This window comes from Musca vetustissima, unplaced genomic scaffold (assembly GCF_032173495.1).
Source record: "Musca vetustissima isolate MV318-11 ecotype Yass unplaced genomic scaffold, APGP_CSIRO_Mvet_v1 utg19304, whole genome shotgun sequence".
NCBI classification, from domain to species: Eukaryota; Metazoa; Arthropoda; class Insecta; order Diptera; family Muscidae; genus Musca; species Musca vetustissima.
In genome coordinates, this window is record NW_026873964.1 from 109,270 (window position 1) to 136,994 (window position 27,725).

At 36.7% G+C, this 27,725-nt stretch overlaps 1 protein-coding gene across 1 annotated transcript; it reads right to left on the reverse strand.

Moving 5' to 3' along the window:
• Positions 1-27,725, reverse strand: LOC133329621 (low-density lipoprotein receptor-related protein 6). The gene is made up of 7 exons (XM_061538098.1): positions 27,626-27,725; positions 27,378-27,481; positions 2,357-5,338; positions 2,137-2,297; positions 1,610-1,879; positions 909-1,539; positions 1-839 (listed from the first exon to the last, which is right to left on the reverse strand). The coding sequence occupies exons 1-7, from the start codon at positions 27,723-27,725 to the stop codon at positions 30-32; spliced, it is 5,058 nt and encodes a 1,685-aa protein (XP_061394082.1). The 3' UTR covers positions 1-29.

Consider the following 27,725-nt stretch of genomic DNA (forward strand, 5'->3'; position numbering starts at 1 on the left):
GGAAAAAATTACATAAAAATTTCGAAATGTTACGTGAACCCCCTACTCGGTGACTGTACCGGTGAGGGTGGTGGTGGCAGCGGTGAAAAATATGTTGAGGAACGTGAACTAGGCGAGGGTGGACATGACGATTCGGGCAATATCCGTACATCACTGTGATAGTGGGAGCGTGGTGTGGGCGGCGGAGGATATGGTTCACTATCATAACCATATTGACAAGAGTTGGCATTTGCCGAGGATGAGGATAATTTGGTATTACCATTACTATTATTACTATTCGATTTACTGGTATAATTTGAGTCCGATTCATCGCAAATGTCTGTGGAACAGGGTGTAGGGGGTGGTGGTTGATTGATGATTTTATAATGGCGATATGGTCGACGAGATCTGGTGGCCGGTGATGGTGGTGGATTAATGGGATAGGCAACCATGCTGGAACCATTTGTGGTGGAACTTGAGGCCCCGGTGATATGATTGCGATCATAAGAATTCATACTTGTCCTTGAATTCAATGTGGACATGCGTACAGCATCGGCCACAGAGGCAATTTTCGAAACCCTTTGGGATTTACTCAATGTTGATGGGGATAATGGATCTGAGGCCTGATCATCTTTGGGTTCATTGCGATTTTTACCAATCCGGGTACGGCAAAATTGCAAAAGATAAACAATGGAGAAGATGGTAATCATGGTGGCCACAATCAGTATCATAAAAGCCTTTTTATCCGAAGAGGGGGCCATGCGCCGGGTATTGGCTTGAGAACAAATATCAGCAGATTCATCTGCACCATCGGCACATTGTTCCCAGCCATCACACAACAAGGCCGCTGAAATGCAGAGCTGAAAAAACACACACAAAGAAAATTAATACCTTGATATAAAATCCGAAGCGAACTTCAATAACCCTACCTTATTAATGGGACACTGAAACTCTCCAGGCCGCTTACAACAATCAGCCTCATCGTGGCCATTGGCACAATTGGTGGTGCCATCACAAACCAAGGCCTTGTCAATACATTCCCCAGACTGGCAACTAAACTGATCCGGCCGACATGAGGGACAGCCGACCTCATCCGATTTATCAGGACAATCATTTTGTCCATCACAACGCCACGAAGCGGGTATACAATCTTTATTCATATCAGTGTTGGCTCCACTACCTCCCGCCACAGGTGCAGCACAGGTGAAATGATCGGGGCCACATGCCGGCAAGGCACCACAACTTTGTTCATCTTCGAGTAACATTAAATTCTTCGGACAGGAACATATCTCCCGACTTCGACCCTCCGAGGAGGCTATGCAAATGTGTGAGCACTTCGTGCGGGCATGTAGGCAAGTGTGATTTCTAAACAACTTCGATTCAGGAGTCCACACCGCCACAATATCTGTGATTTGGGGCATTCGCTGCATTTCCGCTCGCCGGCCATCACCGTTAATGGTGATTCTCTCAACTCCCGTTTTGTCATCCAGCCAATAGACAAAACCCTGCAGGGCAGCAATGGAAATCACCTGACTTATGTGAGTGGAAACTAAGATTTTTCTGGAAAAGAAAAAAACCACGATAATTAAAAAAGGTCCTGGGATCTGAGCCGTTAAATTTTGATACTCACTTATTTTTCCCATTAATATCCATGGAATCAATCCGCTTGCCATGAGCATAATAAATCATATCCGTCTGTTGATCCACAGCCAGGGCTGTAACACCCTCCAGTTTAAAAGCCAATACCACACGTTCGGCGCCATCTACTCTGGCCCTAATAATGGCCTGTTGACTGCCAACATCTGTCCAGAACAACAAACGTCTCATAGAGTGAACGGCGATGTTGCGGGGCTTCTCCGAATCACCGGTATCAATTACGCCAATGGCATCTCCGGTAAAGCTGATATGGGTAGAAGGAAGAGATTAATAGCAGAATAAAATAAAATCCACGCCTAGGGTTAGAACTGGAAAAAAATTGCATTAAAAATCCACACTTATGGGTAGAAAAAAATCCACGCCTATATATAGGCAATGAAAATCCACGCCTATTGTGGGTCCTTAAGGCTTAAGTAGAAGCTTTTTAAATAAGGTCTATATGGCGTATACGTCACGTTAGTAGTCATACGCCACATGACCCGAATTTCCATTTTTACTCACCTCGTTACATTAATACTGTTGGAATGAGAACAGGTCCAGAAAAGTAAACGGCCAATAACATCAATGGCAATGTCAAAGGGTTGAGAACCAGAACCCACCAGCACCGAGGCTCGGGTGCCATTTACCAAGGCCCTTTTAATGCTGTGGCTACGGCCTTCCACCTGCAAAGGAGAACAACTTTAAAATTCCCATTCTCTCTCCCCAAAACCTCCGAACTTACCCAATAAACAAAATGTGTGATGGGATCATATTCCACAGCGCGAATATTTTTCCCCGTCACTGGCAGCGGAACATTCGGACAATCTGTGGTATTCGGCATGAGACGTCCAAAACTATTACGTTGACTAAAGATAATATAATTTTTGGGTGGAATACATGAGGCCTCATCCTTGGCCAGGGTGTAATGGGTGGGACAGGCACATGTCATACCTCGCCTACCCGGTAGAGGTAAACATAGATGCGAACAACCACCATTATTAAACATACAGGGATTCGAGCCCGATTGCCGCTGACCATAGAACACCACCAAGGAACTTATGTAGGTCATACCACTGTGTATGAGACTTCGATTTTGCCCAGTGATTTTGTGCACTCGCTCTATATCTCCCGTGTTCCAATCACTCCAGTAGACATAGTCTTGATAGAGGGAGACCGCATAAGGTTCATCAATATCCGTGCTGACGAGGACTTGTCGCTTTTTACCATCCCAATCGGCTGATTCAATTTTGGTGGGCCTTGATTGTGTGGCCCAATAGAGACGGCGAGTCTCTGAGTCCAGTGTCAAACCGGTGGCATGATTGGCCCCTGAAATAATTGTCTGTAATTCCGAACCATCCATGGCTGCCCGCCGTATAGAATCTGAGGGAGATTCTGTCCAATACATATACCCTTTACGGGGTTCCAACACCAAGGAGCGCGGTTCCTCCACACCTTTCCACAGCAATACTCTTCGACTGCTGCCATCTAGACGTGCCACTTCTATGCGTCTCGCCTCCGAATCTGTCCAGAAGATGTTGTGGGCCAACCAGTCCACCGCAATACCTTCCGGGCGTATTATACCCGCATCGACAATCCTTTGGACATAGGACCCGTTGAGAAAGGCTCGATAAATACATTTCGATTTCTGATCCGTCCAATAGATCCGTTTATCGGCCACATCAACATCCAAGGAGTGGGCATAGCGAACATCCTTGAAGGGTATTTTCTCATCATTATGGTTCCCCTCATTATTCTCAATGGAAATCCGTCCGATATATTCCTGCTTCGAGAATAGTAAATACGCCTCGGGTATCACACAGGTCTTCTTATCATTCGCCAATTCATATTCAATGGAACAACGACAGACATAATCACTGGGACGATTCAGGCAAAGGTGGGAACAGCCACCATTCCTCACGGCACAGGCATTGGTGCCCTTCACCTCTCGCAGGCGTGTTACCTTCAACCCCATGAGGTCAGGATATTGATCCACCACGACGATACGATTATTCCCTGTGATTTTATGGGCCCTATCAATGGATCTCCTTTGCCAATCGGTCCAATACAAATAATCATCGAGGAGGCTGAGGCCAAATAAATGTTTTAAATTATCACTGATAACCACTCGGCGATCGGAGCCATCCATATTGGCCACCTCAATTTTATCCGTTTTACCATCACACCAATAAATCGTTTTGGCCTCAATATCCAGGGCAATGCCATTAGGCCACACGAGATTGTCGGATACTAACACCACCCGCTCAGAACCATCGAGAGAGGCCCTCTCCACTTTCGGTTTCTTTTCATTCCAATCGCTCCAAAACATCCACCCTAAAGTGGGAGCCAATGCAATTGCCCTGGGTTCTTCGAGGTACTCATAAATCAATACCTTGCGGGCAGAACCATCCAATCGACATACCTCAATACGATCGGTTACCGTATCAGTCCAATAGAGATTCCTTGCCAACCAATCCACAGCCAACCCATCTGCATGCCTCACCTCGGAGGTAACAAAATCCGAGATACCCGTACCATCAGGATGAGCTCGCTTTATGGTATAGGCCTCCACATCAGACCAATAAATATACTCATCCACCGGATCATAATCTATGGCAATGGCATATTTCACCTTACCCAGGGGCAGGGGAAAAATTGTAAAATCCGGTGAGTCCAAGGAGATCTTGGAAATTTGCCCTCGCTGGACAATGAACAACATTTCCTGGGAACCATTGGCACAGGTGTTGTGGGATATCAGTTTCACACCCGTCGGACAGGCACAGCTATAACCCTGGGCATTGGTACTGAGCAGGCACAAATGGCTGCAGTTGCCATTATTATGGGCACAAGGGTTGTCTTCATACGGCTGCAGTGAAGGATGCCATGTCCTAACCGAGTTCGGGGCCTCAGGCGTGTCAATTAGTTCCTTCATTTCCCATGAAATCAAATCGTACACATTCAAAGACCCCTGAGACCAATCTGTCCAATACAAACGATTGTCGAAGAAGGTTATGCTATAGGGGTACTTCAGGTTGTTGACCACCGTCCTCCGATTACTGCCATCCAATTTCATGACATCGATAAATTTCAAATGACCATCGGCCCAATATATCAAATCATTTTTCAAATCCACAGTTACCCCGTTGGGCCAAAAGATATTATCCTTGACCAGGGTCATACGCGATGTCGGATCACCATCCATACTGGCTCGCTCGATTTTCGGATATTCACCCCAATCGGTCCAAATGAGAAATTTCTTACTCGGCACCAGGGCTATGGCACGCGGTTGATCGAGATCTGTCCAAAACAGAACCTTTTGATATTTTCCATTCAGTGTTGCCACTTCGATGCGATTCTTTTCACCATCAGTCCAATAGATTTTATCCGTAAACCAATCAATGGCCAAGCCTTCAGGTTTATCCAGTCCCGTTGATATCACAGTTTGTTTGGGAGCCTTCAATATGGGGCCCGTTGTATTTGTATTGACACATTCGATCGTTTCGCGGCCACAATCGGTCCAGCATACCAAATTTTTGGCATAGAAAAAATCGATGGCCATTGTTTCGGTTAAATCTTTGACCAAGACATCGACTTGTGGTGCACCGGTGGGTTTGGTAATATTCGCCACCTGGATATCGTGATAGGTGGTGAATAGAAGTGTGGCGGGTGTATTGAAAAAGGTTGCTGACGGTGAGGATGGTGTGAGACTGTTGTGAACTGGAAGAGAGAGAGAGAGAAATAGAGAAGACGAAAATTAATAAAATTTAATTAATAATAAAAATTAATACAAATTAGGTCTATGAGGATCCATATGGCGTATGACTGCTGTCAGCATGTATACGCCTTAGATTGCCAAGTTTAAAAATCATACATATATAATAGGATTACAGTTTGAAAAATTAATTTAAAAATTAATAATAGATTAATTTGAAAAATTAATTTTAAAAAGAAATCCTCGCCTAGGGTTAATGCTTGAAAAAATTATTTAAAAAAATCCTCCTTGTTATAGGTCCTATAAAATTATTTTTAAAAATTCCACTCCCTGTGTTAGACCTTTAAAAATAGGGTTAATGCTTGAAAAATTTATTTTAAAAAAATCCTCCTTGTGATAGGTCCTATAAAAATATTTTTAAAAATTCCACTCCCTGTGTTAGACATTTAAAAAATATTTTTAAAAGTTCTACGTTTAATTTTAGCCTGAAAAAATTTAATCTTCCTTAGTGCTATGCTGCGTATGATTACTGTCGTTACTTATACGTCTTCATTTAAATTGAGAAATTTCCCCAAATATTATTTAAAGCTAGCTTTTTTAAAGTGTTAACGGTCCTATGGTGTTGACTAAGTTTATAATTATTTCCCTTCCAAAACAAAAACCAACTGAAGCGGTTACTTCTTCCTCCTACGTAAATTATCCTTTCGGTCTACAGGAAAAAGTAAAAACAGGAAATAACCCAATTTCATGGTTTTGGGTAAAGAAGTGGATCATGGGGAACATTATTTTTTTTTGCTGTTTTGTAGAACAATTGTGGTCCCTATTATTTATTGTACTCCCTAACACTGTGCAATTAAAATGTTATTATATACACAATATTATATATATTTACTCTATATATAAATATATATGTAGGTATGTATTTCTATGAAGGGAAAATGTATATAAGAATGCAATGAATTGTGTGTAATATTGTTGTGTGTGTGTGTTTGTATTTATGTCGAAAATTTCACATATATATCATTGGTATGTACATAACATTTACATAATGTCTTACTTTAAATATGCAGGCATTGGAACACTGAGGAAAAATTTTGGTTGTGGGAATTGAAAAAAATAGGAAACGATAAAAAATATTATATTTTATGGACCCGCAATGAGTGCTGATTGTGTAAATATTTTTTAAAGCGTGGAATATTTTAAATAATACAAAAATATTTAGAAATCTCTATTAATAATAAATTGGTCTACTAGTGCGTATTAGTATTGTCGTTACTTATACGCCCTGAAGTCGCATGGAATTTAAAGTATTATATTCTATTTATCGTATTACTCATTATTTTATTTACTCATTTTTACATTAAAATTTATATTTTTTCTTAGTGCATTTCACATCTACGACATAATATTCCATATTGAAAATAAAGAAAATATTGAAATTTGTATCCTAAAGACGTTACGAAAGATAATCGCAATTACTGGGTTGAATTAATAAAATGTGACAAGAAGTGGATCCATACTGCTATGTTAAAAATTATACTTTTTTCTTAATTTTTAAATTACAAATTCGAAACAATTTCATGTTTTTACAACTTCAGGATTCCTAAAAATTTACTAAAACTAATTTCTCTTTAAAAAAAAATATTGTTATCCTTTATCTTCTTTTGCGAACTGTAATTTTTCCTAATGTAAATATTTACACCTATGCTGTATTACAACACCAATAGATAGACAGATGTTCTCTCATTCTCTCAAAAAAATTTTTTCTTTAAACTTCATCAACCAGAAAGTAAATAGGCAAGGTAAACACAGCATTTTGAAATAACAACAAACCCTTATAATTTATCCTTAAATAGGGATGAAGATATTGGTAATGATATTTTAGCGTATTTAAAAAAAGGTAAGCAAAACTCTTAATTTTATTCTAAGCACTCATATATGAAACTGTGCTATGAGGCGTATAACTATTGGCAAAACGTATACGCCAAAAACCCTTTTATGTACATTTTTAAAATTTTATATATTTTAAGGTATATAAAATCGGCAATGGACTGAAATTACTACAAACTCTTATACCTATTCTTAGATAGGATTGAAGATATCGACATATTTCCTATGCGAAAAAATGAGAGTGTGCTATAGGGCGTATAACTATTGTCATCACATATACGCCATGAGGACCTCTTATCAATATTTTTAATTTTCTATACAAAAGGAATTTAAGGACTAGATTTTTTAGGCATTTTTAATATATTCAATTTTTAAAAATTATTCTGAAGGATTTTTTGTAAGCGTAGATTTTTCAATAAAACATTTTAGGATTTTTAATTTTCTAAACATTAAAGTTTCTTTACAATTTTTAAAGAGAACAAGACAATTTGTTTTTGGAACCTTTTTTTGTACGGCCAGCTCCAGGCCAAGCTTTTTAAATACGTTTTAAGTTGAAGTTTTGGAAAAAATATTTTTGAAATTAACCCTAAATCTTGATATTAAAAAAATGATTTAAAAGCAGTTCTAGGCCCTGAATTATTTATAAATGTTTTTGTAACTTTGTAGGGCTATTTTTGGTCTGGATGTTTGAAAAATATTTTTGTAATGAAAATTTTATGACTGGATTATTTAAAAAAATCCCATTTAATGGTCAACAATAGGCCAGTATTTTTTACAATTTTTTTTTTTAGGAAAACCAACCTGGTCAGAATTTTTTAAAATATTTTCAGAAAATAGCTATAGGACTGGATTTTTCAAAAAATATATTTGTAATTCAACCTTTAGTAAAAATTTTAGCCAGAATTTAAAAAAAATCTTAGGTATTTAAACATATTTTCGTAAAACATCTTTATGAGTGAATTTAAATGTAGGTAAGATAATCCAGGATTTTCAAAAAATATATTTCTTAAGTCAACCACATGCGTTGAATAATTTGTTAGAATTTGAGGATGCTATGGAATGGGAAGTCATAAGTATTTTGCATAAAAAGTACCAAAAATATTTTTTGAAAACCTGGAGCGTATGCATAGTGACAACAATCATACGCTATATGGTCATATGGTCCATGTGGCGTATAACTGCTATCAACATGTATATGCCCCCTATATCATCCCTAAGCGAACAACTCATACAAATCTAAATTCAAAAAATTCTCTCGTCTATTTATAGGTGTAGATTTTAAAAAAAAAAAATTAGGGACTATCAAAAGGAGTGGATTTTTTAAAAATATTTTTTAGAGACTATCAACAGGCCTGGCTTTAAAAAAAATATGTTTTCATAGGCCAACCTTTCGGTCTGATTTTTTTTTTTGTAAGACCAACCTTACACCCGGATTTTTTAGACCGATTTTCATGAGGCAACTTTAAGCGTGTATTTTAAAAAAAAAATACATATTTTTAAGACCTACCAAAATCGTCTGTTATTTTAATATTTTAGGTCCGAATTTTTAAAAATATTTTTTCATGAAGCAACCTTTGGTCTTGAATTTAAAAAAATATATATATTTTTGTCCTAGATTTTTTTTATAATATGCGTGTAAGACCTATCTTAGACCTGATTTTTTTTTTAAATATTTACATAAGGCCAATTTCAGGTCTCGATTGTTAAACAAATATATTTTTGTAAGCTCACCCATAAGTCAGGATATTTTAATACAATTTCTAAGTTAAGACCTACCAGAAACGTCTGTTATTTTAATATTTTAGGTCAGAATTTTTAAAAATATTTTTTCAAATATTTTTTTCAGCAACCTTTGGTTTTGAATTTGAAAAAGAAAATATTTTGTCCTAGATTTTTTTTATAATATGCGTGTAAGATCCATCTTAGACCTGATTTTTTTTTTAAATATTTACATAAGGCCAATTTTAGGTCTCGATTGTTAAACAAATATATTTTTGTAAGCTCACCCATAAGTCAGGATATTTTAATACAATTTTTAAGACCTACTTTTAGACTAAGGTTTTATAAATAAATTTTTATAAATAATTTTTAGGCGTGGATTTTTGACAATATTTTTTTATGTTTGAAAATGGTATTTCCCATTTTGCTTTTTTTAATAAAAAAAATCTACTTACGACCCTTAAAACTATTTTCTAGTAGCCCAGGTTCATTGAAATCTGTAGGGGGTCCATTGCTATACAATTATAATACAAAGTCGTTTTTTCATATATAAACCTCATGTTATTTCAACCCTATTTGGTAGGGTTTTCTTCTTTGCTCTCCCATCATGTTTATGCAAGAATTTAAATTATAAGAAATCTCTTTACAAGCTAAGTACTTAACAATACCTACTTGGCAGTTAACAACCTACAAAATATGATCCCTCAGCAACGAGCTAAAATGTTTCCCTACTTTTGTTTGGCGTTGTTGATATTGTTGTTGTTGCTTGGCACTGCATTGTAAAATGCAAAAAAAATCGACGCAGTGTGTTTTTTTTTGTAATATGTGCAAGTATTGCATGCGTGTTAAGCAGGCAGGTCTCTTCTTTCAACCACCCTCCGAGACGCATCCATGCAGCCAAGCCTGCAATTGGTTTGGCAGTAATGTAAACAAAGGGTAAAGTGGGGTTGGAGCTGGCTGTTACACTGATTACACAAAAATGAAATGGATACGCACTAAAAACAACAACAATAATAACAAACAACAACAGCAGCAACAACTCCAACAACAACAGAAAAACACGTCAGCATCATTTGCAAAAGTTACGCATAGGCACGTCGTAAACAAAAAATAATAATAAACAAAAAATAACAACAATATCAAGTAGTCACCACCCTACCCTACTGCCCACCACTCTCCTTTTTTTCAGAGCTGGGTCCATGGATTTTTCCTTGGAAATATTTGTTTTTTTATCCGTTAGCCAAGGTAGTAACAACAACATTTTTGTAACCTCTTTCGAACCTCTTTGGAAAAAAATATTGTTCAGCATGTGAATGATTATCCTTATCCCCTATAGTGGAAGATGGGAGGGAGGTGCATATTATAATGCTACATCATGCATGCCAGGTCGAAGAGGGTAGATGTTAGCCAAGGATGGTAGGTGAAGTGCCTGTAATGCAAGCAACTGCTGTTGCTGCCTCCAACCAATTGAGTGGGTTCTAGTGCTAGCCAAGTATCCTGTTAAAAAAATAATGCGTATAATAATATTTATATGTGGGTGTCATAACTGCAATGGATGTCCTTCTCCTCCACCATCAGCTTCAGCTTCCTCTTCTTCGTCACGTTATTTCAAACTTTCGTTGAAAATAATAAAATTATTCCTTGCACTTTTTCCTCACCCCCTACGGAATACATCTATCATAGCAACAATATGTTATGTGAATTGCCGGGTGGGGTTGAAGCAAACGGAACCCAGAGAGTCACGACGATGCTTGTCGTCTACCCTCCCTAAGTAACAAAACACATCCACACAAGAGCCCTATAATCTTCTTCTAACTATGAATTATATGTCATAATCTAGTCAAGAGTCACAACTGCTGCTTGTTGTTGCTACTACTGTTTGTTGTTGTTGTTGCTAGTAATGTGAACAAGCACTTGAGTAGATAAAACATGCTGAGCTTGTGCCAAGTAATATCGTAAAAGAGATCCTTGTAACAGTAATTTCTAGGAATCAAATCATGTAGCATGTAGTTGTGTGTGTTGAGCCTTTTCATTTTAAGTGGCATAACATCATGAAGAAACAAGTAAATAAGTAATAATATTCAATAGTTTGGATTTGAAAAGGATAATTTGCTGGGATTTGAGAGAAATGAGATCATTTGGTATTAGAAATTCCAAAGAGTTTGCATTAAAATTGGGAAAAATAAATTTTGAGAACCTAATGCGTATACATAGTGACAACAATCATACGCCATATAGGGTCCAGGTGGCGTATGACTGATATCAGTATGTATACGCCCTAGATCACACCTAAATCGAAATTCAAATAATTGCTGTAATCAGGGATTATTTTAAAATAATTTTCTAAGGACTCGCAACACATGAGGTCTTTTTAAAAATATTTTTTCGTCTATTTATAGGTTTGGATTTTTTAGAAATATGTTTCGGAATTATCAACTGACCAATAAATGTTGGTAAAGAATTTATCGCCATAAATTCATTCGCAAAATGAGCACAAAACGAAAAGAATGTATTTTGAATCATTTGCGAGCGAATTTTGGCGCACCCTTCTCATAGGCGTGGATTTAAAAATCCAAGACTAATCATAGGCATGGATTTAAAAAAATCCAAAATTACTCTTAGGCGGGATTTTTTTAAAAAAAATTGTTGAAGGCTATACCAAGCGAGGATTTTATTCTAAGGAGAGGATTTCTAAAAATATGTTTTGAAATCCGCCTAAAGCGTGGATTTTTTTAAATATATGTTTTGAAGCCTATCTCAAGGCGTGGATTTTTTAGAAAATATTTTATGGAGCCTATCCCAAGGCGTGCATTTTTTAGAAAATATTTTGAATTTTTTTAGAAAATATTTTATGAAGCCTATCCCAAGGCGTGGATTTTTTAAAGATATGTTTTAAAGCCTTTCCCAAGGCGTGGATTTTTCTAAAGATATTTTTTGAAACCTATCCCAAGGCGTGGATTTTTCTAAAGATATTTTTTGAAGCCTATCCCAAGGCGTGGATTTTTCTAAAGATATTTTTTGAAGCCTATCACAAGGCGTGGATTTTTTTAAACATATTTTTTGAAGTCTATCCCAAGGCGTGGATTTTTTTAAACATATTTTTTGAAGCCTATCCCAAGGCGTGGATTTTTTAAAGATATTTTTTGAAGTCTATCCCAAGGCGTGGATTTTTTAAAGATATTTTTTGAAGCCTATCCCAAGGCGTGGATTTTCTAGAAAATATTTTATGAAGCCTATCCCAAAGCGTGGATTTTTTAAAGATATGTTTTGAAGCCTATCCCAAGGCGTGGATTTTTTTAAAGATATTTTTTGAAGCCTATCCCAAGGCGTGAATTTTTTAAAGATGTGTTTTGAAGCCTATCCCAAGGCGTGGATTTTTTAAACATATTTTTTGAAGCCTATCCCTAAGCGTGGATTTTTAAAGATATTTTTTGAAGCCTATCCCTAGGCGTGGATTTTTTACAGATATTTTTTGAAGCCTATCCCAAGGCGTGGATTTTTTTAAAGATATTTTATGAAGCCTATAGCAAGGCGTGGATTTTTTAAACATATGTTTTGAAGCCTATCCCAAGGCGTGGATTTTTCTAAAGATATGTTTTGAAGCCTATCCCAAGGCGTGGATTTTTTAAACATATGTTTTAAAGCCTATCCCAAGGCGTAGAGTTTTTCAAGATATGTTTTGAAGCCTATCCCAAGGCGTGGATTTTTTAAACATATGTTTTGAAGCCTATCCCAAGGCGTGGATTTTTTAAACATATGTTTTGAAGCCTATCCCAAGGCGTGGATTTTTTAAACATATGTTTTGAAGCCTACCCCAAGGCGTGGATTTTTCAAAAGATATTTTTTGAAGCCTATCCCAAGGCGTGGATTTTTTAAAGATATGTTTTGAAGCCTATCCCAAGGCGTGGATATTTTTTAAACATATTTTTTGAAGCCTATCCCAAGGCGTGGATTTTTTAATGATATTTTTTGAAGTCCATATTAAGGCTTGGATTTTTTTAAAGTTTTTTTGAAGCCTATCCCAAGGCGTGGATTTTTTAAAGATATGTTTTAAAGCCTATCCCAAGGCGTGGATTTTTTTAAACATATTTTTTGAAGCCTATCCCAAGGCGTGGATTTTTTAAACATATTTTTTGAAGCCTATCCCAAGGCGTGGATTTTTCTAAAATTATTTTTTGAAGCCTATCCCAATGCGTGGATTTTTTACAGATATTTTTTGAAGCCTATCTCAAGGCGTAGATTTTTTAAAGATATGTTTTGAAGCCTATTCCAAGGCGTGCATTTTTTAAAGATATTTTTTGAAGCCTATCCCAAGGCGTGGATTTTTAAGTTATTTTTTGAAGCCTATCCCAAGGCGTGGATATTTTAAAGATATTTTTTGAAGCCTATCCCAAGGCGTGGATTTTTTATATTTGAAGCCTATCCCAAGGCGTGGATTTTTTTAAAGTTATTTTTTGAAGCCTATCAAAGGGCGTGGATTTTTTATATTTTTTCAAGCTCCAAATATGGACGGAATTGTTTAAATTTTTTGAGGAAAGTTATTTTCAACATTTAATTCTCTCTTCCTTTAAAATGTCCTTTAAAACAAATCCACCTTCCTCCCGCTCAAATTAAAAATTCACCCAGAATGCAGAAAATTGTATTACACTGCCGTAGAATTCTTGATAAAAATGTCGGTATTGAAGTAGAAATGATTACAGGCTGGCAGTCAGCATTGAGTGACTAGACGACGCCAGCAACGTCAGCACATCTATTGCACTTAGCTGCATAAATATTTATCACAAGTTTGCCGAGGCAGGCAGGGTACGGGAATTTAATAAAAATTTGATGATGAAATATCACATTTTTAATTTAGTTTCCAAAGCAAAAAAAAAAAAAAAATTATTAGGATCGTAATTAAAAAATGGAAATTGGAAATTTTTCGGATATAAAAAATATTGTTTTCGATGTGAGTATAGGAATTTTATGTGGATGATATTCATGCCCTGATAATTATTTGTGTAAGGGCCACAGTAATTGCAACACTGTCTTTACCAGTAAAATATTTACTTGCACTGCCAGTCAGCAGAGTGGCAGTATCGCCATCATCATCAGCAGCAAGAACGACAAAATTAACATAAACATTAATCGGGAGGAAGGAGGAGGGGTTGTGAAGGCAAGGCAAGGAAATAAGAACGAAAGCATGAACGCAAAAAGTGGGGTAAAATACAGATGAGGTGGTATCTCCATACCCAGAGCAAGGTCTGCCTGCATACCTCCTTATACTGTGTTTATAGTTGACTATTTAACAAATAACCAAAAAACAACAACAACAAGAACAACAACAGCCGAAGCAGTATCTGTATTCCGAAACAAAAACACAAAATAAAAACAGAAACAAAAACAAAAAAACAACGACAATAATGATGCCATAGCATACAACAGCTCCGAATCAGAATAAACAACATCATGGGCTGTAGCAAAGACATAGCCGCCTCGCCATCGTTGTTGCTCGAAGTAGAGTTTGCTGTTCAGGACAGCAAAGGTATAAAAACGGATTACGAATGCAACGCAGGAATATTTTTAATTATTAATGTATACACATGAACAAGTGAAAAAGCCATCATCGGTAACATCATCACTGCAATCATCGGGCCGCATTGGCATCGACATCATCTGCCGCAGCAACAGCAGCAGTAGAAGTAGAAACTTCATCATTCTCATTGCTTTCCTTGCCCAGGTCCGCCAGCAATGCGAAATGCATTTTTACCCCCAAAATGTAATGCTGATTTTTAGGGTTTTATTATTCATGAGATGCTGTACACTCGAGGAAAAAATGAGGCGTGGATTTTTGAAAAATATTTTTTCATGATCTAATTCCAATACTTACATACTTAGCTGGCTTGTGACAGAACTTTTGTTCCATAAACCGAGCTTTAAAAAGCTTTCCAGGCGCTTCGGTCATTTGCACAGTTTTTCAAATTTGAAAGACCATATTCGGTAATGTTTTCTTCCACTTCGCGGCCTTTCCCTTCTGCGTAAACCATCAGCAGGCTCGCTTTTATATGCCTTCTGGGCTGGGGCATTGCCATCCATTCTCACAACATGACCTAGCTGCAGCTCAATACGTCTAACAATGTCGATGTCCGTGAATATCTGGTACAACTCATGGTTCATTCGACGGCGATATTCACCGTCAACGCAATCGGCCCATAGATCTTTCAGAGAACTTTTCTCTCAAACAATCTCCAAGAGCTGCCTTATCTGCTTGCGCAAGTACCCATGCTTCAGATCCATATAACAGCCCGGGTAGCACCAGCGTCTTGTAGAGTGTGAGTTTGGTCTGGCAGGAGGTGGCCTTGCTTTTGAGTTGTTTGCTCAGACCATAGTAGCACCGGTTGGCCATCACTATCCTTCTCCGAATTTCAAAACTGATGTCATTCGTTTTGTTTATGGCGGTACCAAGGTATAGCTGTAGTTCTCAAGTTCCACAGTTAGTCCGAGTCTACTGGACGTCTTGCGCGTTGGTCTTCTCGCCGTTTACTGCCAGACCCACTTTGGCATACTCCTTCTCAATTTGTTCAAATGTGGCTGTTACCGCTCTCAATGTTCGACCCATTATGTCGATGTCATCGGCGTAGGCGAGTAACATGTGTTGTTTGGTGTACAGAGTGCCATTTCTGTTCACTTTTGCCTCCCGTATGACCTTATCCAGCAGGATGTTAAAAAGGTCACACGACAAACAACAAGGTAACAACCTTGTCTGAATCCTCGTTCGTTATTAAAGAGCTGCGAGATGTTCTATCCGACTTCGACTGCTAATCTTGTGCCAGTTAAAGTTATCCTGCATAGCCGTATTAATTTTGTAGGAATGCCAAACCGCAGACATGGCTTTATACACATCTCTGAACGGATAGGGCTGCGGCGAATGCGGCTTTATAGTCGACGAATAGGTGAAATGTGTCGATGTGTTTTTCGTGGGTTTTTACCAGGATTTGGCGCAGAATGAAAATCTGTCCAATGGTGGATTTGCCAGGTCTGAAGCCGCATTGATATGATCCAATAATGTCATTGACCCATTGGCTTCAGTCGTTCACACAGTACGCTGGATAGCACTTTATATGCGATGGGAAGGAGATTTATTCCTCTATAGTTGGCACATATCGTCTTGTCGCCTTTTTTGTGCACGGGACACAGGATGCTGAGGTTCCATTCATTGGGCATGCATTCTTCTAGCCAAATTGTACTAATCAGCTGGTGCATGCTCCTTACCAGCATCTGACCACCAGTCTTGAATAGTTCGGCTTGTAACCCATCGACACCTGCTTTATTGTTCTTGAGCCGATTGATTGATATTCTGACTTCAGCTTGGCTAGGTGGTATACACTCCATACCGTCACCTATTATTGGTACTGGGGTATCCTCTTCACCGCTACTATTTGATACCAGATGTTTTTCAAAATGTTCCTTCCAGATCCTCAGCACGCTATCTGTATCTGTCACTAGGTTTCTTTCTTCATTTCTACAGGAAGATGTACCTGCACCAAAGCCTTCGGTTTGGTGTTTTACCCGTTGGTATAATTTTCGGACTTCATTCTGACTCCTGCACATCTCGATTTGCTCACGCTCACTGGGCATGCATTCCTCTAACCAAATTGTACTAATCAGCTGGTGCATGCTCTATACGAGCATCTGACCTCCAGTCTTGAATTGTTCGGCTTGTAACCCATCGGCACCTGCTGCTTTATTATTCTTCAGTCGATTGATTGCTATTCTGACTTCATCTTCGCTAGGTGGTATACACTCTATACCGTCATCTATTATTGGTTCTGGGATATCCTCTTCACCGCTACTATTTGATACCAGAAGTTTCCTTCCAGATCCTCAGCACGCTGTCTGTATCTGTCACCAGGTTTCGTTCTTCATTTCTACAGGAAGATGTGCCTGCACTAAAGCCTTCTCCTTTCCCCTTGATAGTTCTCCATCGCATTACGTGTTGCTACTGTCCGCAAGGGTTGCCCTATACGCTGCGTTTTTCATATCTGTAGCATTACGACACTCCTGATCGTACCACGGATTTCTTGATGGTGGTCTTTGGTACCCAAGTGTTGCTTTTGTTGCAGTTTGTAGGGGGTGGGCAATTCTCTGCCATTTTATTATCGGGACAAGGGGTGCTTTCAAATTTCCGTGTTACATTAGATCGCACCTTTGCTGCTACATTAAGACGGGTGCGTACCTTGGCTGCCTCAAGGTAATGGTGCGACTCGATATTCGCTCCCCAGATCAATCGGACTTCTAAAACACTGGATGAATGCCTTCCGTCTATCACAACATGATCGATTTGATTTCTCGTTGTTCGATCGGGAGAAATCCATGTGGCCTTGTGTGCTTGAATCTGGTGCTGCTAACTGCCATGCTTTTTGCTGCCGCGAAGACAATCAACCGAATACCGTTGTCTGATGTTTCTTCATGTAGGCTGAATTTCCCGACGGTGGGGCCAAAGATATTTACTTCCAATAGGCGTGGATTTTTTAAAATCACTTTTTCATGAACCTCCAATAGTCGTGGATTTTTTTTTAAATATTTTTTTAAGACTAGCCTTAGTTGGAATTTTTTGAAAAATATTTTTTCAAAGACTACCCTTAGTTGGGATTTTTTTAAAAAATATTTTTTCAAGAACTTTTTAAAAAATATTGGTTTTGAGCTCCAAATTTTTCCCTCGAGTTTAAATACAACAGCCACATTTTTGTAACGATGTCCTCAGTTTTAAATAAATACAACAGCAATGCCCAGCAACAACAACAACTACGACAACAAGAATAACAACAGCAGCAACAACAACAATACCCTGCATATAATGAGAGCTTTAAAATAATGCTGCAGTACAGCATTGCAATGTAATACATTGTGTAATCATCACCCCATCCTTAGGCATGGGGGGGTTCTTCGAGGAGGGGGGAAGGCAGAATAGGAGGTGATGGTTTGCATGGTGGCTTCGTTGGTGCATTGAGAATAATGATGGCAATGGCTGACTGGGTTGACTGGTGCTGAAAACTGTGATAGAAATTAAAAACAAGCCAGAAAACCCATTAAGATAAGAGACGCAAGCTTCTGCAGGAACAACAACAATAACAACAGCAACAACAACCTCGGTGGCAAGGCAATGAGGAAGGATGCCAGCCAGGGAAAGATTTACACACAAAAAAAGAGAAATTTTGCTGGCGAAAAAAATAGGGGAGATAGGAGAGGTATCTTGGATGGCATCCTGGTTTCTTGGAGAGGGTTCAGAGGTGTGAGGAGGGTAGGGAAAGAAAGCAAGTAAGCAAATGAAGACGCTGCAGCAAATGATGGTTATCGTAAATGGCATAGTTCAAATGACCGAGTCAACATTTCACCTTGTTATCAACTGTGACAAAAAATAAGCAAGACAAGATAGGATAAAAACAACAACAACGAAAACATAAACTTCATCAAGATCCTGAATAATTTCAAGGGGGTGTAAATGACATTAAATTTGAAATAATGTTAAAGGAATGTTTAAATTTAAGTAAAAATTAGTTATTCTTAGGCGAGGATTTTTTAAAATTATTTTTTTAAGACTACCCTTATTCAAGACTGGTGGTCAGATGCTGGTCAGGAGCATTCGCCAGCTGATTAGTACAATTTGGCTAGAAGAATGCATGCCCAATTATTGGAACCTCAGCATCCTGTGCCCCGTGTACAAAAATGGAGATAAGACGATATGTGCCAACTATGGAGGAATAAGTCTCCTTCCCATCGCATATAAAGTGCTATCCAGTGTGCTGTGTGAACGACAGAAGCCAATGGTCAATGACATTATTGGACCATACCAATGAGGCTTCAGACCTGGCAAATCCTGGAAAAAACCCACGAAAAACACATCGACACATTTCACCTATTCATCGACTATAAAGCCGCATTCGACAGCCCTACCCGTTCAGAGCTGTATAAAGCCATATCTGCGTTTGGTATTCTTGCAAAATTAATTAGGCTCGGAGCCCTTTAATACCAAACGAGGATTCAGACAAGGTGAGTATTTGTTGTGTGAGAGGCAAAAATTAATAGAAATGACACTCTGTACACCAACCAACACATGTTACTCGCCTACGCCGATGACATCGACATAATGGGTCGAACACTGAGAGCGGTAACAGCCACCTTTGAACAAATTGAGAAGGAGTATGCCAAAGTGGGTCTGGCAGTAAACGGCGAGAAGACCAACGCGCAAGACGTCCAGTAGACTCGGACCAACTGTGGAACTTGAGAACTACAGCTTCGAGGTAGTCAAAGATTTTATATACCTTGGTACCGCCATAAACAAAACGAATGACATCAGTTTTGAAATTCGGAGAAGGATAGTGATGGCCAACCGATGCTACTTTTGTCTCAAAAGCAAGGCCACCTCAAGCCAGACCAAACTTACACTCTACAAGACGCTGATACTACCCGTGCTGTTATACGGATCTGAAGCATGGGTACTTACGCAAGCAGCTGAGGCAGCTCTTGGAGTGTTTGAGAGAAAAATTCTCCGAAAGATCTATGGGCCAATCTGCGTTGACGGTTATTATCGCCGTCGAATGAACCATGAGTTGTACCAGCTATTCTCCGACATCGACATTGTTAGACGTATTGAGCTGCAGCGACTACATTGGCTAGGTTGATGGTTCGCGCAGGAGGGGAAGGCTAAGAATACGTTGGAAAGATCAAGTGGAAGACAACATCGCCGAAAATTGGAAAAACTGCGCAAAAGACCGACGCGCCTGGAGATCTTTTCTAAGCTCGGCTTATGGAACTAAAGTTCTGTCACAAGCCAGCTAAGTAAGTAATTTTTAAAGACTACCTTAAGCGAGGATTTTTGAATTTTTTGAAGACTATCCTTAGGCGTGGATTTTTTAAACCTACTTTTAAAGGATCTCTTAGGTCAGTAGGCATGGATTTTTTAAACATATTTTTTGAAGACTACCCTTAGGCGTGGATTCTCTAAACATATTTTTTTGAAGACTACCCTTAGGCGTGGATTTTTTAAACCTGTTTTTTGAAGACTACCCTTAGGCGTGGATTTTTTAAACCTGTTTTTTGAAGACTACCCTTAGGCGTGGATTTTTTAAACATATTTTTCTCTTCCCCTTTTAAATAACCCCTAAATCTGTTATTACTATTACCAGGTCATTTGCCGCATATCACACAAGGTTGTTAAGAAGAAAGCAACGTGAAAGATAGAGAAGGGAGTGGAGCAAATCTACCATCCTCCGCAAGCTGTCATGATTAAACTCTTCACAGCGGAAAACCAAACTATGTGGAGAGGACCCCTCCTGGCCAATTTGTTGAGTAGTGTGTGCGAAGGTTTTGGAATTTTTGCCAGATCCCCATTTACCTTGTCGTTGCTGTTGTTTTTGTTGTTAGAAGCCTATGTTGTTTTCGACCACCAAGCGACCGGGGTTCAGGATATCCCTTTTCTATTGTTGAAATACCACTTAGTTTTTTGCAGATTTTTTTTTACTCCGTAACACTACAAAACCAAAAACCAACAACAACAAGCAATCTTACTTTCATTTCAGAGGAAGGCAATGGGGGAGAGAGAAAAAACTACAACAACGAAATCCTACGGAAAACGGAAGAACGACGTGGAGTGTTGACTGCTGGATGAAGGGTCCTGTGCATATATTTTGTTGGTCGCCATTGCCAGTCATATAAAAATAAACACTGCAGTAGTAGTTTTGCCAACAGTGGTATCCTCTCAGGTTCCCCCTATCTCCCCCTATCCTCCCCCACTCCCCACTTACACACAACACGAAATGAAAAATATGAACAACACTTAAAGGCTTAATGGGCGAAAATGGACTCAAGTTTTTTGTGTGTATTTTTTGCTGTTGTGCCGTTGTAGTGGTAGCTGGGCTATGTCATGCAAGCGGAAAAAAACTGTTCTCCATCTTTTCCGTTAGGCAGCACAACACCAACTCGGATCGTAGGCATGTGAACAGCGAAAAAATGGGGCTATAAACTGCTGTTGTGCCATCTACGGCTCCAGCTACTGGATTTGGTGTCGTTGTTGTTGTTGCTGCTGCTGTTTACAGAGTGTAAGTTGATGTGCGAGAATTGTTTCCTTCATCAGGACTTTAAGTGAGCATGCACTGGCATGTTGACTCCGGCAAAATACTATCAAAATACAAGATTGCCCCCCAGGCGTGTTGTGAGGGGGAGGCAAGATAAGAAGGAAGAGGGGGTAGGGTATAGGGAGAACTTCGGATTCCTAGAAATTGCACAGCAACTTTAATATTAAAGTGTGCGACGACATTTTGAATGGCTGCAGGAGGGTACTTTTTCTGTGGAAGAGGGTAGGTTCAGAAATTTGGACAATTATCTAATTTTTAAATTAGATAATTTAAAAATTTTATTACAAAATATGAAGAAATTAATGTTACAGATCTATTAGATAACCTGGTTTCCTTAGATAACATTCAGATAACGTAGATAAATTATTTATGGCATTTAGATAACATAGATAAGTTGTCAATATATTCCAAATAATATAGATGAATTACCTATGTCATTAAATAACATACACCTACATATATACATTCAGATAACATTTAGATAACGTAGATAAATGATCCATGGCATATAGATAATGTAGATCGGCTATTAGATAACATAGATAACATTATTTAGGTCACGTAGATAAATTATCTAGGTTACTTTGATAATGTAGATAAATTATCTAAGTTTCATTGATAACGTAAATAAATTATCTAATTTTTTTTGATAATGTAGATAAATTATCTAGATTTTTTTGATAATGTAGATAAATTATCTAAATTTTTTTGATAATGTAGATAAATTATCTACATTATTTAGATAACGTATATAAATTTTATACATAATTTAGGGACCGTAGATAAATTATCGCCATTATTTAGATAACATAGATAAATTATCTGAATTTTTTAGATAATGTAGATAAATTATTTATATTATATAAATAAAGTTGATAAATTATATATTATTTAGATAATGTAGATAAATTATCTACAATATTTAGATAACGTAGATAAAATATCTACTTTATTTAGATAACGTAGATAAATTATTCATTATTTAAGGACCAAAGATAAATATATCTACATATTTAAATAAATAAATTATCTACATTTTTTAGATAACGTAGATAAATTTTCTACATTATTTAGATAAGGTGAAGAAATATTCTACATTGTATAAATAAGTAGATAAATTATCTAAAGTTGTATATAAAGTAGATATATTATATACATTAGACAACGTAGATAAATTATCTGCATTATTTGGATAACATAGATAACTTATAGATACTCTATTAATATTATCTACACAGTATAAATACATTACCTACGTTATTAAAATGATGTATATACATTATCTACGTTATATAGGTAACATGGATAATTTATCTGCGTTATCTATATAGTGTAGATACATTATACTCGTTGTCTAGACGAAATATATACCTTATTCACGTTATCTAGATATCATCGATAAATTATCTAGATCATTTAGATAACAAAGATAAATTATCTACATTATCTAGATAACGTAAAAACAAATTTATCACATTTAGACAACGAAATTAAACATTACAGCTTATCTGGTTGATACCCAGAATATAGAAATAAATTAGATAACATAGATAAACTATCTACGTTATCTAGATAACGAAAATACACCTTTACCTTAAAATTATTTTTAAGGCCATACACAAACATTATTTCGTCAAATTCACACTGTTATCTAGATAACGAAGATACATTATCTACGTTATCTACATAACTTAGATAAATTATCCAGATGATTTACATTACATGGATATGTCATCTTCCTCGTTTATACAATGAAAGTACATTTTCCGCCTTTTCTGGAAATCATAGATAATTATTTTGGTTATCTATATAACATAGATAAATTGTCTACGTTATCTAGATAACGAAAATACACCTGTACTTTAAAATGGTTTTAAATCCATCCACAAAAATTCTTTCGGGAAATCTCATATTGTTATCTAGATAACGAAGATACATTATCAGCTTTATCTACATAGCTTAGATAAATTATACAGACGCTTTACATTGACATTGGATGTGTTGTCTTCCACATTTACACAATGAAAATACATTTTCCTTATTATCTCTATATCATAGATAATTTTTTTAGATTATCTAGATAACATAGATAAATTATCTACGTTATGTAGATAACGAAAATACACATTTCCCATAAATTCCACGGATATCCTTCGAATTCCTACATCAATCTCCAATTTCCTTCACACCAATAACCTGTTTACACTACACCCTCGCCGATTTTCTGCTTTGCACCCTGCTGCTTCCTCTTCTTCTTCTTCTGCATGTTCGTTCGCTTACTCATCTCCTTAACTACTTACAAGTGTGTACACTTGTAGTCATAAAATTACAGGAAGTTTAAGCTACTTGTGAATGTTTGGTTTGGTGCAACATTTTGGGGTGCTGTTTAAGTTCTCCAGCACCCCCTCCTCCTCTTCTGCACCCTCGTCCATCCTCCATGGGGTGTTTGGGTGGTGTGTGTGTGCGTGTTTTATTACAACACTCAACGAAGGACGACTAGCAAATTTCTAGCAATTCATATTTCAACGATGACGACGGATGCAAAAATTCTGCAATGACATACATCCTTGGTTAGGGTGGAAGGGATGGAGGGAGGGGCAGGAGAGGCTGGCTGGCAGTCATGCATTGAAGGGTTATAACATATTTATATGCAGGTCGGTCCTACCAGCGCCAGTATGCATCATCATCATTGTAATGGTGTTTGTCCCTCCCCCTCTCTCGGGCTACAGAATCTTAATAACCAAGTGCATAGTTTTTCATTCTCCTCTGCTCCTCGCTTCCTCCTCCCTTTCCCCACCCTGCCTCATTTTGAAGTGGATATATTTTTCAACTTTTCAAGTGGTTGAATATTGCCAAACAGTCATGCAAGCAGAAAGAGTCAATCATGTGTATATGTTTGCATAGAATGTGAATGCGATTCGAGGAGGGCAGGTTACCGAGGGTGTGTGTGTGTGAGAATGTGCGTGGGTGACTATGTACGTGTGTGTTAGTTAGTAGTTTACTTGGCTCCATACAATAATGGTGTATAATTAATTTTGGTCATGAATAAATTTTAATTTATCATAATAACCCAAGAGTAGAGTCGTTACAACAAAACCGAACAACCAAACAACCCAACAAACCTATGAGGACAGCCATCGAACGAACCAGGCATTCAAACCCGGCTCTTCAAACTGTAGTCAGGCATTCGAAGAAGAAAAAAAAATCCCCAGTAGTAACAAAATGTTAATATAGAAAATATTGTCGCAATCAAGTGTGTGGCCCTTAACGACATTCCCTGCAGCCTTTCCCACCACCACTCAGTTTCGTCCTGATCCTCCTGGTCCCTATCTTGCTACTCCTCCTCCCTCCCACTTCATGTTACACAAATTGTTGCAGGCATTTTAATAAATACGCAGAGGGCTCCTGTTCCTGTCAATGGGTTGCGTTGCACATCATCTTCGGAAATAAAGGGGTCCAACGGTTGTTTAGGTTAATATACTTTTGTATCAATACAACAAATATGCAACAACAACAAGGAACGAATGGAGCCACTGCAGGATAACGGATGATACTTGAGCGCTTGGAACAACAACAAAAATTCTATTCATGGGAAATACAACAAAATTTATTCATGGTGGGGTTTGAAGTAGGTCATTGCTCCAGATAAGGGTGTGTGTGAAAGTGCATATTTTGGGGGAATAGATTATTTTAATGGGATGAATAATGTATCTTATGTTTAGATAATTTATCTATGTTATCTGGAGGAGAAAAATTACATGTCCATATCATTAAAATAATATAGGAAAAGTTATATAAATAAATTCGGAAAATAAATAATATATATGTATATTGAATGTAATTTATGTTATCTAGATAAGAAAGCGAATTTATCTAAATTATCTAAAAAAAATGCACAAAAAGTAAAATAGAAGGCTTAATAAATATATATGTCTTCTAAATGGTCCAGATAAATTATCTAAAGTTACCTGTAAGGCTTGGATAAGGTCAACAGATTCTGTAGATAACGTCGATAAAGTGTAAATTTTGTCGAGGGAAATCAATAAATAATTTATCTGTATTATGTAGATGATATTTAAAAGTTGGTATATATTATAGATAACAATGATAATTTATCCAAACGTCGTGGAGAAATTATCTACGTTATCTGCATAACGTGGATAAATTATATAGGGTATCTAGGCAACATGAAAAAGGTATCTACGTTATATTATGGATAAATTGTCTACGTTATGTAGATCACAAGCGAAAAGTATCTACGTTATCTAGATGATGTGGATGAAGTATCTACATTATCTAGATGACGTGGACAAGGTATCTACGTCATCTAAAATATGTAGATATCTAGATGACGTGGATAAACTGTCTAGGTTATGTAAATGACGTGCGAGAAGTATCTACATCATCTAGATTATGTGGATAAATTATCTACATGATGTGGACAAAGTACCTACATTATCTAGATGATGTGGATAAAGTATTTACATTATCTGGATGATGCGGATAAAGTATTTACTTTAACTAGATTTTGCGGATAAAGTATCTACATTATCTAGATGACGTGGATAATATATATACGTTATCTAGATAATATTGTTAAGTATCTACGTCATGTAGATGACGTGTGAGAAGTACCTACGTTATTTAGATGATGTGGATAAGCATATAATTTATCTAGATGACGTGGATAAAGTATCTACATTATCTAGACAATATGGATATAATATCTAAATTATCTACATGATGAAAATAATCTATCTAAGTTATCTAGAAGACGTGAAAAAAACTATTTACGTTATCTAAATGACGTGAATAAAATATCTAATAGATAATTTATCTACGGCATTTTATTTGTATAGAGAATGTGTAAAACCTAGATAATTTACCTACGGCATTTTAAAGGAATAGACAGAATGTGTTAAGGCTAGATAATTTATCTATGAGCTTTCAAAGACATATATAATTACGTATATAATTTATCTATTATTTAAAACATAGATAATTTATCTACTGTATTTTAAAGTCATATAACAATTTATTTAATGTGTAGATAATTTATCTATGGTATTTTAAAGGCATAGAACATGTATTTAAACCCTACATAATTTATCTAGATTATTTTAGAGGCACAGAAAATGTATTAAAATCCTAGATAATTTATCTACTACATTTTTAAAGGTATTGAAATATTATTTAAAGTGTAAATAATTTATCCAACGGATTCTGAATGCGTTTATAATTCATTTATAGGGTAAATAATTTATCTACGTGGTTAAAAAGACATATAAAACTTATTTGAGGCGTAGATAATTTATCTATGGATTTTTAAAGGCAAAATTAATGACATCAAGGTGTGGATAATTTATCTATGGAATTTCAATGGCATAAATAATTACTTTAAGGCGTAGATAATTTATCTAGGAGATTTTAAAAGCATACACAAATTATTTATAGTCTAGATAATTTATCTATCAGATTCTGATCGCTTATATAACTCGTTTGCGGGATTTAGAGGCATTGATAATTTATATGGAAGGATTTTAAAGTATATTTATCTACTTCATTTTTAATGGCATAGAAAAAAAGTAAAGACCTAGATAATTTATCTATTGGACTCTGAAGGCGTATATAAACGGTTTGCGGGATTTATAGACTTAGATAATTAATTTAAGGGGGTTTAAAATTGTATTATATTTCTTTAAAGGCGGAGATAATTTTTCTACGTAGGATTTGAAGGTATAGATAAATTATCTAAGATTATTTAAAACCATATATAATTGATCTAATGGCATATATAATTTATCTAGAGACTTTTAAAGGCAACAATAATTTATCTAGGGACTTTTATGGTTATAGATAATTTATCTAGGGACTTTTAATTGCATTGATAATTCATTCAAGTTCTATATTATTTATCTAGGACTATTTAAAAGCATATCATTTATCTGGGAGATTTTTTAAGGGTATAGATAATGTATCTAGGGTCGTCAAGGAGCATAGATAATTTATCTGGGAGATTTTAAGGGCATATATAATTTATCTAGGACTTTAAGGGTGTAGATAATACATTTAAGAACTTTTATGGGCATAGATAATTTAGAGGCCTACATTATTTATATACCGATTGTTGAGGATATAACTAATTAAAGTTAATCGTATATAAAATTATCTGCTGGAATACAAACAGATAAACATTTATCTACATTATCTAAATAGGATAAAAAATTATCTACATTATCTGAGTTAGTCAGAATTACACTTGAATATTTTTTCAAAAATATTTCCATCATTTCCGAACTGACTGTTATCCCCCTCACCAGTATGTAACCTACCACATCACTGCCTTGCCACATATGGCCCAGAAAATGTTCATGCAAATTAACAGCAACTTTTTGTTGCTGTTGTTGTCGTCGTTGTTGCACATTAAATTTCATTACTTTAATTTGGTTTATATATGTATACATTTTTTAATTAAATTGAAAAGGGAGAATGAATTAAAAAAAAATAAGAGAAAAAAATCAGCAGTAGCAGGAGTAGCATTCAGAATACAACAACAGCATGCCACAGCAAGTACACTCACACACATACACTTGCACACAAAATTGTTCACCCTCTTGAAATATTTTTTTATGCTCCTCATCCTCATCGTCGTTGTTGTTGTTGTTACGTAGTTTCAGCAT

Bases quoted from the DNA above. Each gene is read 5' to 3' on its own strand.
- LOC133329621 (XM_061538098.1), bottom strand. From the start codon at position 27,725: ATGCTGAAACTACGTAACAACAACAACAACGACGATGAGGATGAGGAG. The intron at 27,482-27,625 runs GTGAGTGTACTT...ACCAAATTAAAG, and splicing joins TTGTGTGCAAGTGTATGTGT to TAATGAAATTTAATGTGCAA. The intron at 1,540-1,609 runs GTGAGTATCAAA...TTTCTTTTCCAG, and splicing joins GATATTAATGGGAAAAATAA to AAAAATCTTAGTTTCCACTC.